This window comes from Colossoma macropomum, unplaced genomic scaffold (genome assembly GCF_904425465.1).
Source record: "Colossoma macropomum unplaced genomic scaffold, Colossoma_macropomum, whole genome shotgun sequence".
Taxonomy (NCBI): domain Eukaryota; kingdom Metazoa; phylum Chordata; class Actinopteri; order Characiformes; family Serrasalmidae; genus Colossoma; species Colossoma macropomum.
Window position 1 is genome coordinate 47,496,429 of NW_023494792.1, and position 17,231 is coordinate 47,513,659.

The 17,231-nt window shown below is 38.2% G+C and overlaps 1 protein-coding gene across 2 annotated transcripts in view; it reads left to right on the top strand.

Annotated features, from left to right (window-relative positions):
* Positions 1–17,231, top strand: part of LOC118812394 (protein phosphatase 1H-like) — a 41,783-nt gene that overhangs the window by 18,646 nt on the left and 5,906 nt on the right. For both annotated transcript variants that reach the window (XM_036577378.1, XM_036577379.1), the window contains exons 3-8: positions 935–1,285; positions 6,552–6,664; positions 8,472–8,556; positions 8,839–8,957; positions 11,252–11,315; positions 14,060–14,167. In XM_036577378.1, coding sequence (XP_036433271.1) covers positions 935–1,285; positions 6,552–6,664; positions 8,472–8,556; positions 8,839–8,957; positions 11,252–11,315; positions 14,060–14,167 — 840 coding nt within the window. The remainder of the gene's footprint in view (positions 1–934; positions 1,286–6,551; positions 6,665–8,471; positions 8,557–8,838; positions 8,958–11,251; positions 11,316–14,059; positions 14,168–17,231) is intronic.

Consider the following 17,231-nt stretch of genomic DNA (forward strand, 5'->3'; position numbering starts at 1 on the left):
TTAAATAACTCATTCGATTATGGTCAGTAGCTGTATTTACATTTAGGATCTAGCAGAAGAACTACTGAAAATCGTCAGTACTTCAAAAACACTGCATGATTGAATGTTTCATTAAAAAGAAGCTAAGAGGCGGCAGCCACATGGAGTACCTGTCAAGTTTGCAATATTGGTTGTTTAACAGTACATGTATGTAATTTGTTATCTGAAATTTTGCTCCAGTACATGTTCAATAAGGAGGGAAAGGAAAATGGTGCAGGAAATTGTGGGATAGTGATTAGCAAAGACTTGACTCATCCTGCGGCAAAAAAAAAGTTGAGCTGGTTTCAAGTTTATGTAGATTACATGCAGCAGCAAAAGCAACTTTTCATTGATCGTAAGCAACAAAGACATACTTAAATGGTTCCATCTGTACGATAGACTCTTGAATTAATCTGTGAAACTCCTCTTGCATGAACCGCAACCCTGTTCTTTCTTGGATGAAGGTGTAACCTATTTAGAGCATTTCATCTCTATATTCAGAGACAATTTCTGTTTTTAAAATAGCTCAGGAATGCATGTCCCTGGGTGCCAAAATGAGTAATACACAAACAAAATCAGCGATGCGTAAGCATATCATATTTCACAGAAATGTTCAATTCAAGAGGTGTTTTTAAAACCACACTTAAGAGAGTTGGCTGCTTAAGTAAGAAGAAAATTCATTTGAAACACTTGATGTCATAATTGACAGGTTTGTTTGTGTTCTGCTTTGTGCACAAATTAAGTGGCGAGGTGCTACCGAATTGTTGTGCTTGTGGTTTGGGTGGTATTTTTTACTGGTGGCACTCCTGTTCCAAAATATTGTCATACCTCTCATGTGTTGTGAAACTGTCTTCTAGTATCATGATATTAGGTTTTTTCACTTATTTACACCCTTAGTCTCTTTTGTCCTTCACAGGAGTCTGAGGGGCTGGTCTTCCACTACTGGGCTCTGTTTGACGGACATGCAGGATCGGGCGCTGCAGTCATGGCCTCCAGACTCCTCCAGCAGCACATCATAGAGCAGCTGCAGGACGTCCTCGACGTCTTGCGTAACCTGGCTTCGCTTCCCCCGACCGTGCTGGGAGAAGAACCCAACCACCAAGCCACCCCCGGATCGAACCGTGCTCTGACCCGGGCAGCGTCCCTCCGCGGGGCTGCTGGCGCCCCAGGCTCACCCTGCACCCCTCAACCCCGCTTCTTCACTGAGAAGAAGATCCAGCACGAGAGCCTGGTAATCGGAGCGCTGGAGAACGCCTTCAAAGAGATGGTGAGTTCCAGCTCCCGCAGCTATGGGAGAGGCTCTTATTGTGGTTTGTTTGGGAGCAAAATATGGCCTCTTTTAAACTCTGCTGGTGGAACAGATTCATGATTTGAAGTTTCTTCCATATCCTCTGGGCTAATGAGAACATGAAGCAGGAAAGATCTGTGCAGCCTACATTACACAGACTATTAAGCAGGCAAGATGTTTGGTGTTGGAAGTTTGCTTCTTTAGTTTTGCACTGGAGCAACAAAACTAATGTAGCTAACAAACACATTATTGCCCACTAAGCATCATGTGAACTGTATGCCTAAATTATTACATACTTGCTTCACACCATGTTGAGGAATCTCAAATAGGATTGCTTTGGTGTTTTTAAAGTTTTTGAAATATCACCTACTGTTTTTTCAGTAATATAGCCAAAGTATGTGCCAGACCTAAAAACAGTAGCCATCCTGGAGCCATTTTGTTTGTGCCTTTGTCCATTTTTATGGATAACAATTAGTCATAGCATTAGAAACTACATAAGCAAGTCTATTTGAGATTACTTGAAGTGGATTTGCACTGATAAAGCAGAAAGTTCTGCTTAAATAAATCATTGACACGTAAACAAGGTCATTCAGAGCAGTTCATTGTAATGCCTCCGAGCAGTTCATTGTAAAATGGTTCATTGTAGAGAAGCTTACAGACTCTGATTTCTTTACTGTGGCGGTGATGGGAACCAGGGGTCACAACACAAATATAGCCATTTTTGCTATCCAAAATGACTAGTTAACCTACACAAGTTTTTTTTTATGTATTATCAATAATAGAAGGAGGAATAAAGTGAGTGGGGGAAAAAAGTGGTAAATCTGAAAAAATAGAAATAATTTTGGCACTTTTTTTGCTTGCATATATCTCTCTGCCATAAATGAATCTGACTTGGTGAGTTTCTCTAGAACGAAGCATTTAACATCAAACCGCTCTGAATGACTTTGCTTACATCTTAATGATTTAATTATGCAGACTTTCTGCAATATTAGTGGAATTCCTCTTTTAGCAGCTTCACGTAGTTTAAAGCAAGTGTGCAATGATTTAAACTGCTTGATTTAAACAATGCTAAACTGATGGCTACAAGCTTCCATTACTTAGCTACATTAACCTTGCAGCTTCATTGTAAAACTGAAGAATCAAACTTCAGACACTAAATGATGGACAGCTGACCCTTCACTGCTGTATTCTCTTTCACTGCTCCTGACACATATCAACTGTGTGGACAGTGATGACAGCTGACTAGTGAAAGCCCAGTTTCTATCTCAGGACATTTCTGCTGTGATATTACATGAAATCCAGTTACTGTGGTGCAACTTTTAGTGTGTCATAAAACTGACTTTGGTACAGTAAACATGTTTTGTTATTATGATTAAGTTTGTCTAATGATATTCTGCACATTTCAAGGTGTAATTAAGCTTTCAGTTGTGTCTGGCATTAGAGTGCCAGGATTGCCACATTTAATATTGGCGTTATTGCTTTAATGCTGCTTTAATGACGGCACACAATCAAAGTTCAGGCAGAGCAGGATGTCAAAACAATGACACTACACTGTGTGCTAGAGAAGTGGGCAGCATAAGCTTATCAGGAGATTTAATAGTGCTCATCTGCTTGCGGTGTTCTGATAGGAGTGCTTTTAAAAGTCCATTGACTGCACCGCTCGCTCTCTTCCATTTGCTTTCTCGCTGGCCTAATGATCTCGCTCCTGGCCTCCTGCTGTAGGTGACCTTGTTCCCAAAGTTATCGGGTCATTCCTCGAAAAGGAAAACAAAGTAATTTTCCACTTCATTATTATTTGCTTACAGTCATAAAGTAATAACTTGAGTTTTCAGGCTTCATTAGTGTTGCAAAAGCATTACTTTGAGCCAGTGTGCTTTACACAGTTTGTGCTATAAATATGAAATATAATATTTTGCCACTAGATGGTAGCACTTATCAGTGCAGTACCTTGAATGTGTCTCAATTGCTTATATGTTTACTCCATGGTGCAGAGCTTTTTTCCATCATAATACTGTGTTTGACTCAGAGATAAACACGTGCTTAAAAATAAGTAATTTGTATCTTAGACTCTAATCATAGATAACCACAGGAATCATGCACTCACCAGTGCTTTTCAGAAATTGTCAGCCATCCAAAACTTCCAAATATTTAATGGCTTTTGTTTTTTTTCCTGTTACGTTTAGTTCTCAGTTGATAAATTTTGTGCCGCCATGAAACCATAAGCTGTTTTTAAATAATATGGCTATATATCGTTACTGTTTACTTTTAAATCTGTAGTTATGGACGGTCTTTTCCATAACATGTATTTATAAGAGCAACACTCATACAATAAAACAAGTATGTTTTAACATCTTGAAAAAGTATGCAAAATGCATAAAGGGACTTGAGACAAAAGCTGTAACCCCAGCCTCTCTCTGCAAAACAGCGTTGCTCGTGTTCGATAGAAAACAGTTGGATTGAAAACACACACTTTTGGTTCCCTAAAGAACCATGTTTGAAAATAAATTTTTAAAGGTTTAAATAACGTTCACGTAGTGCAGTGCTTCTATACCAGTTTATGGGATCTTCCTAGAACATTATATGCATTATGTGGAGATTATTTAAACTTTAAAGGGCCTTTATCCTATACTTTTCTTGTATTGTTTTTTCTCACTGAGGTCCACTTTTTTATGACTTTATGTACCAAAGAGAGTATCGTTAATCCTGTTTAACTGGATATCGTGCAGAATAGTGTAAAATATGAAATGTAAATCATTGTATTCATAGTTTTTTTTTATTTTTTTAGATGTGGCATTACTTTTGTCTCGTCTTTTTCAGTTTATCAGATGTCAGAAAAAATATAGATCATGAGATATTATGTATCATGAAGACTTTGTTGCCATATTGCCCACCTCTACGTTGAACTCTTTTATTTCATCAAAGCAACATTAGTTTACATGGTAACTAGATAGGAGAACAAAAAAACTGTAAATCTGTTGTCCAAGAAATGAGAAACGCATCATTTTCAGAGTTAGTAAACAGTTGACTCATCAGATGGTATAGCCAGCCCCTCCAACTCCACCCCCGACCAACACAGTGATCTCACCTGTTATCATAGCCAGTTCGCACCCACTGTTTCAGTCTCACGTATCATACAGCACCAGTCCAAGATGAGCGTGTTCTTCCTGAGACACATTTCCTGACTGCCAGTCACACAAACATCACACTGCAGCTGTATGCACTTCAGTGAGAGGACCTTTCTGTACACCTGACTTACCAGATGCCCAGGATTCGTCAGAACACAGCCAGCTACCTTTTTTAGTTACTAGTGCCATCTAACATTAATTCTTGTCACTTACATTAAAAGGGAATTAGACCAATTTTCCAAAATTTCTGCATAATTCAGTCGTTAAGAGAGGTTTGATGTGAAATGGTGCTTTGTAGAGGAACTCAACAACTCTGATTTCTTTACAGTGGTGGTGATTAGGAACTAGGGGTCACAGTGTCTACAACACAAATATACTCCTTTTATTTACTGTTCAAAACCACCAGTTAACCAACACGTCTTCTAACTTTTTATTTGTAATGTTGATGATGGTAAAATAGTAGAAAATCTGAAAAAAAAGGTATTTTGCATATTATTTTGCATTACGGTGCCTTTGTATCTCTTCACTGTGAAGGGATTATAAAAAATATGTTTTAACATATTCATAATAAATTTCAAGTAAGTTTCTTTGAGGGGAGCTTTATGAGGGATTAAGTGCTTCAGATGCCTGATTTCTATCACCAACACTGTGACCAACTCTGACTTGGTGAGTTTCTCTAGAATGGAGCATTTCCCATCTGAGTCATTTTATTTTGGAGATTTAACTAAAGTAGAATTTTTTAAAATGTGGATGATGTATGGTGATGGTCTGGAGCTTTATGCACACACCCACACACACTCACTGCAAGTATTAATACACTCATCAGATGGTTCATTAGGAGACACAGGAGGAAACTGGGCTCTACTTCCTCCCCCCTGCCCTCAGACCTTCTGCCCACTCAGCTGCCTCCTCTCCACCTACTCACTGCACTCTCATCTGACCCACTGATTCTCTGAGCTCTACACACCCACATTAGAGCGCGTTTCGGACCTTAAATTCTGATCCCAGCCTAAATCTTGCCCAAAAGCATTTCTTCCTGAGTCTGATTCAACCCAAAACATCAAGGTTTGAATTCCAAACAAGACCCAAACAGGCTGTTTTGCTAAACTCACAGCTTCACTTCACTCATTTTGCACATACTGTGACTTTGTAGACCTTAAGGCCAACAATGCAACGGTAGCATGACAAATTTTATATATATATATATATATATATATATATATATATATATATATATATATATATATATATATATATATATATATATACCAAAATAAATGACCCAAAATGACTTGGGAAAAAAGTCTGGTTCCATTGACTTTCATTAAAAGTAAAGTAGGGTTTTCTGTCTCCTGTAAAGTTACCATTTTGGAGATACAAGGTTTTCTTCCGACAACAGCGATATATATATACACACACACACACACACACACACACACACACACACACACACACATACACATACATATATATATATATATGTGTGTATATATATATATATATATAATGTAACTAGAGTTAATTATGACTAGGGGTGGGCCATGTGATGATTTGGATCACAATACACTATATTACCCTATATGTTTGTAGACACCTTATCATCCAACATTTCTTGTGAAATCAAGAGTATTAATGAGGAGTTTGTCACGTTTTGCTGCAGTAACAGCCTCTACACCTAGATGTTGGAACATTGCTATGAGGATGTTATTGCACAAGAGCATTAGTGAGCCTTAGGTCAGGTACAGATATTGATTGATTAGTTCTGGATCACACAAGCTCATCCCAGAGGTATTGGCTCTGTATCACAGCCCAGTACCCCTCTAGTTGGTACAGTGACCTTAAGCTCATGTGTGGCTGCTCCAAAAATTAGACAGGTCTCCCAGTTGTGTAGCTGTTTAACATTTTGCTCTTTTATCTAGAGATTAAGGGTACTTGTGATGATAGCAGGGGTCCAAGGGAGCGTTTTGGTCTTTAGTTGGGATTGTTTAAATGTGGCTTTACTGTTTTGCTGGTGCATTGTGTATTCCAACTTATTAAACCTGATGAAATTTTGTGATAAATATCATATAACAAAAATTGTGATATTGTATCTTATCTGTCCTGCCGTTTGTGTGTCACAGGATGCCCAGATCGAGAGAGAGAAAGCTGTGTATAGTATCTCTGGTGGATGCACCGCGCTTGTGGTGGCCTTCATTCTCGGAAAGCTATACGTGGCTAATGCAGGGGACAGCAGGTGAGTCGCACTGACTTTAGGTCATTATGCTACACACAGTATGTCCAGCTTTTAGACTTGAAACTCATGCTGGTTTTCTTATTAGTACTCCATCGAGCTAGTGATGCTAGTGACACTGCTACCAAGAGCAAAACAGCCTTCTTTTTCAGCCACTGATTAGAGATTTGCTTTGAGGATGCATTAGGGAGGCTTTTGCTAGTTTTTTGCCTATTGCTCTAACCCTATTATTAGCAGGATGAAATTCCACACTGTATGTAGTGCATTGCATCTTCGCAGTTGTTTGAATAAGAGACTTTTTTTTTCCTGTGAAACTAGAGATACTGGATTAACTAGCAACTGCCAGCTTGTCAGCATTGACCATTTCCTTCTGTTATCAAATTACCGTGTAAATATGTAGAAAAAGAGGTTTGTTTGTTCCTCTGCCTAATCTATTGCATACAGATCAGTTTTCATTCCCCATCTTGTTAAGATGGCATTTTGTTCCCAGGATTTTGCTGTGTTTTGTTAAAAAAAGACATAAATAAATAGAGGTGACACGATATCACTTCTTCTGTTTCAATGCTTATATTCAAACCTTGAGGACTGGCCAGTGCTCATGATATTTCTTATTTAAAAACTAAGTTTTAACTAATTCTAATTCTACTAAGCTTTAAAATTTGCTATTTTTAATTGAAGCACTTTGCTTAAGATGCGCATCTCAAAGTAGGCTATCATGATCAAACTACTCAAACACTCTGCTACCCACAACTAATATCACTCAATGTGAGTGCTGTTATACCCATCGATACCCCAGGACCCCTCGATACTGATAGGCCATCTCTAGTTAAAAAATGTGTTTTATGTTTTCTGTGTAACTAATATGTTTTATTATGATGTCATTAGCTGAGGTTGTGTTGAATCTGGGGATAAAGCTAAAATACTTAATGTAGCAAAAATGACACAATTATCCAAAACACCAAGTCATGCAAAAAACTGAAAGACCTTAATGGACATTTGAACGAGATAATAGCAGTCATTACAGTGGTAATAATATAGAGCAGTTCTCTAGTTTTCTAATTCTGTGTGGCAGAGTGTAGCTCTTAATGAGTAGTTATGTGGAGCAGGTCGTTAGTGGCCTAAAAATATCAGAGCCCTACTGACTCTTTGCTAGAACTACCCTAGAGAGAGAGAGAGACCACAAAACAAGACCAACACCGGCATCAAACAAAGTGTGTCTGCTTATTAACACACAATAAATCAGTCTGAACTCTTAAACTCTGAACTCTAAGACCCTAAATAATTTGTTTGCTTTTTACTTTTTTCTCATGGGAGCTGTGCACTAAGGGCTTTGAGCTGTTCTTGGAATGCTAGTGCTTGATTAACCTGCCTTGCAGCATTGAGCCTTTCTGTAATGACATTTTGTGTAAGTAATCATTTTACCTAGGGTGGGTGACATGTCCTTATATTGTTGTCATTGTGAAAAATGACATTATAATCTGCTTTTTCTGAGTATGTCAGGGGTATCATCAATACTTCTACAGCATAGAAAATACAGATTTAGACCAATTATAGAGCCTGTAGACAACAATAACCAGTGTACAGCAACAAGCAGTGTTCAGCCCATAACGCCATTATTCTCTTTTATCAACTTATTTTTACTTGTGAACGTAACTTATGTTAACTTATTTTTGCTTCTTCACTGAATAAAAAAAAATCTTTTCTCTCTTTATGTTTTTTTTTTCTTCTAACACCCACTCTTCATTTTTTGCACTGCTGAAGAATGTTTCTGTATGTATTTTGTATTGTAACTTGTATTTTGTCCCCTCAGAGCCATCATAATCAGGAATGGGGAGATCATTCCGGTGTCTTCAGAGTTCACTCCTGAGTCAGAGAGACAGAGACTGCAGTTCCTGGTTAGTTTGAAATCCTGTCTGATCTTTGGAAAACATTACAAATAAGTGATAAACACATCCTAGTAATAAAGTAACAAATGTCCCTGCAGCAGTTTTTAAAAAAGAAACTATTAATAGGTAATAAATAGTTCTGGAGAAACTGTGACTCTGTCTTCCTGTGAAGTGCTAAATGATTAAGTAATTTAGGTGTGGAGCTAATAATCAGTATAGTGGCCTATCAGCTTATTAGTTATGAGGTGTGGCGTTGAGTTCTCTCTTCTTCTGTGTTTGGTCCGAGTTTAGGGTTACATGCATCCGCATTTGTTAGGAGGAGAGTTCACACACCTGGAGTTCCCCAGGAGGGTCCAGAGGAATGAAGTGGGCAAGAAGATGCTGTACCGGGACTTCACCATGACTGGCTGGTGAGGACACTGGATATCTGCTAGAGGTGTTAGAGGTCTGAACAGGCATGAAAATAAAGCATAAACCTGACCTGTACCCGCAACTTTGGTGCCAACTGGTATTGCTAAACTTAAAGACCCAACCCAAACCCACTCACCAGGGGTGAAGCCAGAAGAGTGGCCGATGTGACCTGGCGTCTCCTGAAATCTGACTGGCCACTCTGAGTGCTTTTCCAAAGCTTTTTTTTTTCACATAACTGGCTGAATAGAACATTTTTGCCAGCTCAGCTGGGAGAAAGTTAAGCTTATGATAACTAGCAGAGCAAAGCAAAAGTAAGTTTTGCAAAACTGCAACTTGATTGTAATGTTTTCTCCACGTCCTCCAGCACCAGGGCTGTCATTTTGGGGTGCGAATTTACTCGTGGGCTAGACCTTGAATTTCCCTACCATAGGCGGGGGATATAGGCTACAAAAACAAAACAGAGGCATTAAATAAGCATCTTTCAGACACTTCAGTATAAAAACGGTGGCGAGAGACCCAGAACTCATCTCAGAGCTCATTATAGAAAAAAAACATTTACTCCTACTCCTGTCTCTTGCTTTGCACACAGTGCAGTGATGACCAACATAACTTCAATATGCTGGTGATTTCCAGCATTTATGCCTTTGGTGTTAATGAGTTAGTTAATGACTGTGCACCATTCAGAGCTAGATAACTACAGTTACTAGATTTATCTAATGCTATATGGTGTGCTTGGCTGCTTTTACACTTAAAGCAAACCATGTTCATATGCTTGTAGTTTTAAATCCATGTAACTGTCCTCCCCACATTTATCTCCAGAATACTGACAGCTTTGCTGCTCATGCTGTATTTAATAAACTCAAATGTGCACGTCTGTAATAAACAGTATTTATTATCAGTATATTTGCTTATCATATCAGGCAGATAGCAACATCCACCCTCCTGATCACGACTGCTATTTCCAATAAACTTCCAATTAAAAAACAACTACTATGCAAAAAATCACTCATTTAAAAGCAAATCCAAGCTCGACCCAAGTCGGAGGTTGTATATGAAGATTGGCCCAACCCGGCCTGAAAGTTACGATTCCCAGAAGGTTTTGTTATGAAAGAAAGTATACAGTCTTTGGGAGGGTATAAGAGTGAGAGCCTGAAGGCTGGAGAGATGGATGAATGCATGGAGGGTGTGTAATGGCAGGGATACGTAAAGATGCTACATCATAAAAATGTATCACCATGTTCAAACAGGTCCTTAATGAGTCTCTAAAGCTGCCACGATCTGTGTGCTCTCTGATGCATTTTACTGAGTTTGTTCTTACTGGTTTCATCATACATGTGTGTGGCTCTTTCTTAATAGAGAAATATAGACTCTTTCCAGTATCAAACACAATTTCTTTTCTGCTTGTACTGTAATATTGTAACCATAGATTGTTTCTTTACTGCTTTGCTTTTTGCTAGGTTCTCTGCAAGACCCTAATTTTGAACTATTTTATAGAATATACTAATATACCATAAGCACTCAAAGCATCTGTGTAGATTGAGACATATTAATCCAAAATTCATTCCATCTCTTGTTCTTATGTTTTCACACTGACCTCAGTGTTTTGAAGAGTGAATCTTGACCCATATGGACCATATGGACTCTCATATAACAGTGAGAGCTCCACATGAGCTGTGAGATCTTTTCCCTGTACGTTCTCTGTAGAGATGGTTAGTGTTTGGACCACACAAGGCCATGGAACTACGGTTGTAAAAATGCTCAGAAGAGTCATGAAGCATCAGTTTGAATCAATTGCATTAATTTAAAAATGTTAAAGTCAGTTATACAGTTAAATTCCAATTGTTTTATGGCCTAAATACAATCTTTGGTCTATTTAAAATATAAAAATCAAAGCTTGTTTGTATTGTCCTGTAGAATGTAAATAGCTCCACAAGTCACATTTGTGTTCATTGTTTTTAAAACTAATTGAGAATCCATACCAAGATAATTCAAATGGATGTTATTTGTGAATTTCATGATGTATTGAAATATTTTCTAAGGAATTGTAATAAAATCAAATCATTGTGAATCACTAAATCAGGGAATCATGATACAAAACCTCTGAAAAGTTTGAAAGCGCCTGTGCATTGTGAGGATAAAGGACAAATCGGCCAAAGAAAAATCAGCTATTGGTCCAATAGAGTGCAAAAAGGGTTTGTAAACTATGTAAATTTAACTGTGTGAACTAAAACATTTTTCCTATACTGTAATAAAGCAAACGTTCACTTGCCTTCTGCCTCTGTCCTGTCCACAGGGCATATAAAACCATCGAGGACGAGGACCTGAGGTTCCCCTTAATATACGGTGAAGGAAAAAAGGTAAGAGGGAGAGGAGAAGTGGATGGGAGAATTCAAAGGGAGAAAAGAATGAAGAATGAAGCCAGATGGAATTGAAACAGCAAGAGAGAGTGCAAAAAAGACTCTTGAGAATAGATTACAGCAACTCGGACGTGGGGGGAGATAAAGAGAGATAAGATGATGAAGAGTGGATGCTGAAAGACAGATAAATAGTGCTAAAAGCTGAGTAGGACAGCTGTGAGAGAGAGAGAAGAAACTTTGAACACTTAGAAGTCTCAGTTATTGACAGTGTAACAAAAGCATGGTTGGATTTAATATTACCTTATTTGTCAGCAGTAGCTCATTGAAACAGAAAGAAATTTCATTTAAAAAGTGCAGATTCCTAAACTTTCAATTATACATTATACTATATTAATGTTCATAAGTAGATGAGGAGATATTTTGTTTAGGGATGCATCACTCATGACGTTTTATGGCCAGTTTTGATTTCTTTTCACTCAAGGGGCTAAATGAACACATGAAATGCACTAGCACATTTTCATTACTGTCTGTTAGCCAAAGTCATAATATAAATAACATTATTTGCTCTTTAATGAGCAATTTTAAATTCTTCAATGAAAATCAGTTGCTTATTTGAATGACTTGAATCAAATAAGGTGCAACTGGCTGCTGAGCATAATGAAGTGAAGGTGTAGCAGTATGAATGTGTTTACTTGCCTCACATTATTTACAAAATTGCAATACAGATTGATCAAAATGAAAATAATAAATTGGCTCATTGCGTTTTCTGAGCAAAAAAATGGCTGATTCTGATCTTGTCTGATTCCATAGACAGATAAAGCACTCATTACATTTTTGCAATGTTGAGCAGTAAAATTTAGAAGTGCAGACACAAACCTGTCAATTTAAGATGTGTATGCAAATCAGATGTAATTATGATATAACTGACCTTGTAATTATGTAATTGCATTTAAAAAGTGTAGCAAAATGTCAGTAATAACTCTGGACTTCTGAGGGTTAATGCACAGTTTCTTATCCTTTTGTACTGCCTAGTTTGAGTTCTAATGTAATGTTTTTTGTTCATGTAGAATCTAAGGCTGTTTTCCGGTCCAAATGTGGGTTTTTGATACATTGTATGTTTTTCTTTTGGTTTGGTCATTTTAACATTGCACTGCTGAAGTGCAACAAATTATACATGGGTGGTTTGGTTTATTTGTCAGAAAGTCACTTTCATATTAAAGGCCAGAAAAACAACCATTTTAACTGTCATTAGCCTGTTACTGTGTGAAATCCAGATCGGACCCTCACATATATTCTTGACATAAATGTATTATCCTACACACACTTTATATTAAAATAGAGATGCTAAACATAAATGAATCACAATCAAATCAATAAAAATAAATCTTAGGTGATCTCTGCGTCTTTATGACTGAATTGTTTGCGTCTTTGAGTTTAACCAATTAGGTCTCTGATTCCAGGGCAAAAATATATTCTGTGATCCAGGTGCCGGAAACAAATGCATTGCTTTGCTATTATTTTATTTCTTGTCCGCCATTATTAGCAGCAGCTTGGGCTGCAAGAATGATGTAAGTGTTTATCAAGAGTCAAATGTTAAAACAGGCAGATTATGCAGTCATTACAGCTCTAACATGCTGCTAGAAGGAGAAAAAAACCTGCTTTCCCTCAAGAAGAGAACTGAACCAGGGTTCACTTTGAAGTGGACCGAGACCCACAGTTTTAGTGGAACTAAGTTAATTTGTTTAGAGCGCACGGGTGGAGTATAGAAAGCTGGAAGTGCATATTGTAAACAGAATGTAAATTAAATGTGAATGTAGTTCCTGATGTATGGAACTATATGGTTAATTAGGCAATGTAAATGTAAACATGTAAAAAATTATATAATGTAAATTGAATGTATATCAAGTAAGTGTGGACTTCTAAGGGCTAAGTGAGAGAGAGAGAGAGAGAGAGAGAGAGAGATAGATAGAGAGCTTTTCCATATCTCCCTGAGGCACAGTCACTCTCAGCTTCAGCCTTAGTGCACTCAGCAGGAAACCGCTGTGTTCTAGCTGACTGTCGTTAGATTGAGCTGTCACTCAAACCGCAAAGCCAGCCCACCATACCCCTAGAGGAGCTGTCCGACTGCTCATCATTAAGGCAGTGTACTGTCTCTGATTCCTCTGCTGTCGGACACGCTGTAGATATCTGCACACGAGCCTGAACACACACTCATACACACACACAGTGGTCTGTCTGGCTTAGTCTACTGAGGATTAGAGACAGTGCAGACCGACAGCTCTGTCTTTACTGGTGGAATTGGTGGGTAGTTTTAGAAGGAGAAATAAGAAGTAGAAGACTGACAGGTGGAATCAATAGGCACTGAATCTACACTGTGCATGGACCAAATCGACAAAAGCTGTCACAGCATTAAAAAAAAAAAAAACACAGATTTGAATATTTATACTGGACATAAATTATAAAATATATGTTTTGTCAAATTCTCTACTTTTGACATCTAAGACATTCTGGATGTTAGTTAATATTATAACTTCATTTTTGATGTTATACAGCTTTCTCAGTTATTTTAGAATCATCCACAGCTCCGCTCATGACTAGATTTCTTATACACTTAGTAGGAAGCTATAAAAAAGAATGATTTGAATGTTGTGTAGTTGCAAAAGTTGATGAGTAACCATTGAAAACATTATTGGAAACCTTTGAACAGTAACATACATCTAAAGAACGATTGTCTTTTTCTGCAGGCTCGAGTGATGGCCACAATAGGAGTGACTCGTGGCCTGGGTGACCACGACCTCAAAGTCCATGATTCCAATATCTACATTAAACCATTTCTGTCCTGCTGTCCAGAGGTACGCTAACTCACACAATTTACTGATAATATATCGCTGTTGTCGGATCAAACTTTCATATCTACAAAATTAAAGAAATGGAACCAGACTTTTTACCATGTAATTTTGGGCCATTTCTTTTGGTTCATTCATCATGAAATTTACACACAATGTAAAGGACAACAGGCCCTTCCAAATTATGTCAAAAACAGAAAAATTGACAAAAATGGAGATACGAGGTTTAGTTTCGCCAGCAGCGATATACATACATATATTTACATATATTTGTGTGTTTATGTACGTAGCTTGACCACAGATCCCCTCTACACTGTGAACATTTTATAATGAATGGACCAATGGAAACAGACAGGAATTATTCAGAATAAAATCTTGTAACATTAAGCTGCATTAAACATGAAGAAAGTTTTCATCTTTTCTGTTAAGTTACCAATTTGGCAATACATGTATTTTTGGACAGTGATGAAATGTCATGCAAGTAGTTCAGAAGAATCCTGTTCATGGAGATTCCTCATCAAACCTTTCCTAGAGCAGGACTGATGCTATAAGAACGTTTGAGAAGTTTTACTTCTCATCTACATATTATTTTCCTATGGTGACTCATCTTGGGTTGTGGAGGATCAGAGTCCAGAGCAGTTTGGTTATTTCAGTGCTCTAACACATCTTCTGAACCTGGTCATTAACTAATAAGTTGAATCAGGTGTGTATGTTTGTGTTCATGCATATGAATCAGCAGGGATGCTGAGCCAAATCTCCAGGACTCAAGTTGGGATGTTTAATCACATATATAAATGTATTCATTGTACTTTTACACTGTCCTTTATAATTATACTCTGTACACCTACCGTTCACTATTAAAAAAACACCTCCTGTGTGCTTGCATACATTTGTCCTTACGAACCTCTTTATAAGGTCTAATAATTTCCAGTCAAAATGGCCATAAAGTACAAGTTTTTAATTTTTCAGGAGATACTTCTAAAGAGATTAGATCTAAGATAATCCACTTAAAGAAGGGGAAAGTCAGAAGTAAATAAGTGAAAAAAACCAGGAGCTTCCAAAAGTGAAGTTACAGAGAAAAAATTGTCAAGCGATACAGAGAAAATGAGATTCTTAACAACCATGCAAGACCTGAAAGACCACTAAAACTGTCACCATCAGATAAACAGTACTTAAGGCTTTCATTTTTGTGAGAGAGGAGAAAATCAAGCTCCACTCTTGCTTCAGAGTTGAAAAAAATCCTTCAGCTGTGTGAAGACAGCTCAGCGCTGTGAGTCTGAAAGGATGTTTAGCTGTTAGGAAGTCATTACTGAGAAAAGGAAATGGACAAAAAAAAGAATATTTGCTAATCAAACAAAAAAGCTGCTGGTGGTCCAGAAGAATCAGCTAATTAGAAAAGACTATTATGCTTGAAACAGTTGGGACTGACTTTTATTATTATTATTATTTATTATTAAAAAACGTTTCACGTCCTCTACGGAGAACTCACTTCTGTGCATTTTTGCACAGAATGCACAATTATTGCTTATATGCTGAATGTAATATATTGGAAAAAATAAAACATAAAATGTGGCTTGTGCAAAAGTTATGGCACATTTTCTACTGTTTGTTTTATTTTTCCCTTTATGTTAATCCCAGAAAATAATTAGAAATCGAGCACTGAAATTTTAAATTGCAAACTTTTGCATATGACTGTATGTGTGTAACCAGGGTCCCTTCTGTGTGGAGTTGCGCATGTTTTCCCCGTATCTGCGTGGGTTTCCCTCCACAGTCCAAAGACTTGCAGTCAGGCCAATTGGATATGCTAAATTGCCCCTAGACATGATTGTGTGTGTGTGTGTGTGAATGTGTATGTCTGTGTGTCTGCCTTGTGATGGACTGGCGACCTGTCCAGGGTGTATCCCGCCTTCCTCCCAGTGACCACTCGGATAGACCCCAGCCACCCCCGTGACCCAGAAGGATAAGCAGTGTAGAAAATGTTTGTGTGGGTTGTGGACTGTTTTCAACACAGCAGTGACACTGACATGGTAGTGTCATGGTAGTGTGTGTGTGTGTGTGTGTGTGTGTGGTGCTGGTATGAATATATCAGGCACGATGGTGTTGCTGGAGTCTTTACATGCTCCCATGTCACTGCTGGGTTGACAGTGGATAACCCCTGAAAATGTATCTACCCAAGAGTGGCTCTCTGGTCAGAATCTGACCCTTGATGAAGACATTGTGCATCAACAGATGGGCTACACAACCTCACAACAACAAGGTGAAACTTCAAGGTAGGTGTTTCTAAAAAGTGCCCTTTACAACTTTAGTAAAGGTCATCTCGTGCTCATCTGAGTGCACATCTCAGTCTGCACTAACTCTCAGGACATGACTGCACTGCTTTTGAGGCCTTGCCCCCTCTCTTCTGACTGCACACAGATTTGAGAACCAAACTCAAAGCAAAAGAACTTTCCCCGCTACCTTATTCACTGATGCCTTGTTGCCGAGGAGCTTCTGCAGTCTATCAAAGCCTCGCCGTCTCTCGTCTCGCCGCAGGCTGTCTGATGTTTCTCTTCGCCTCTCCCATTCAGACACCTCTTTTGATTTTTAATTCATTACACTTGGAGTTCAGCTGGAGTTCATTCGGCAAGCCTGGTATTTACCTCATACATTGCCCTGATTTTGAGTTTAGCTGTGCTACTTTCCCTCCCCGCACTCCTTTCATCAAAATACTCAGTGACCTCTTTTTCTCCTGAGAAGCTGGAAGGATTTTTAACATACTGCTGCCTCTGTCTGTTCTCTGTCTGCTACTGGAGTGCCACACAGTTTGCTTTATCGTGGGACTCATAGATCTGTTTTAAGTAACTAAGTGGAAGATTTACTAATGTTTAACGTGACGTTTTGTGCTTTACTAAGCAAACACAGTGGTCCTCTACTGCCCATAAAATGGTCAGAGTTGCAGTCAAAAGGGTTTTTCTGCAATATTGCCTCATTTTATATGGATTTATAGGAGTTTCCCTCTCAAAGCAATGTGTGTTATTTACAGGCTGTGAAAGGCTGATCTGAACTTAACTGAGACAGAGAAAAAGAGTTT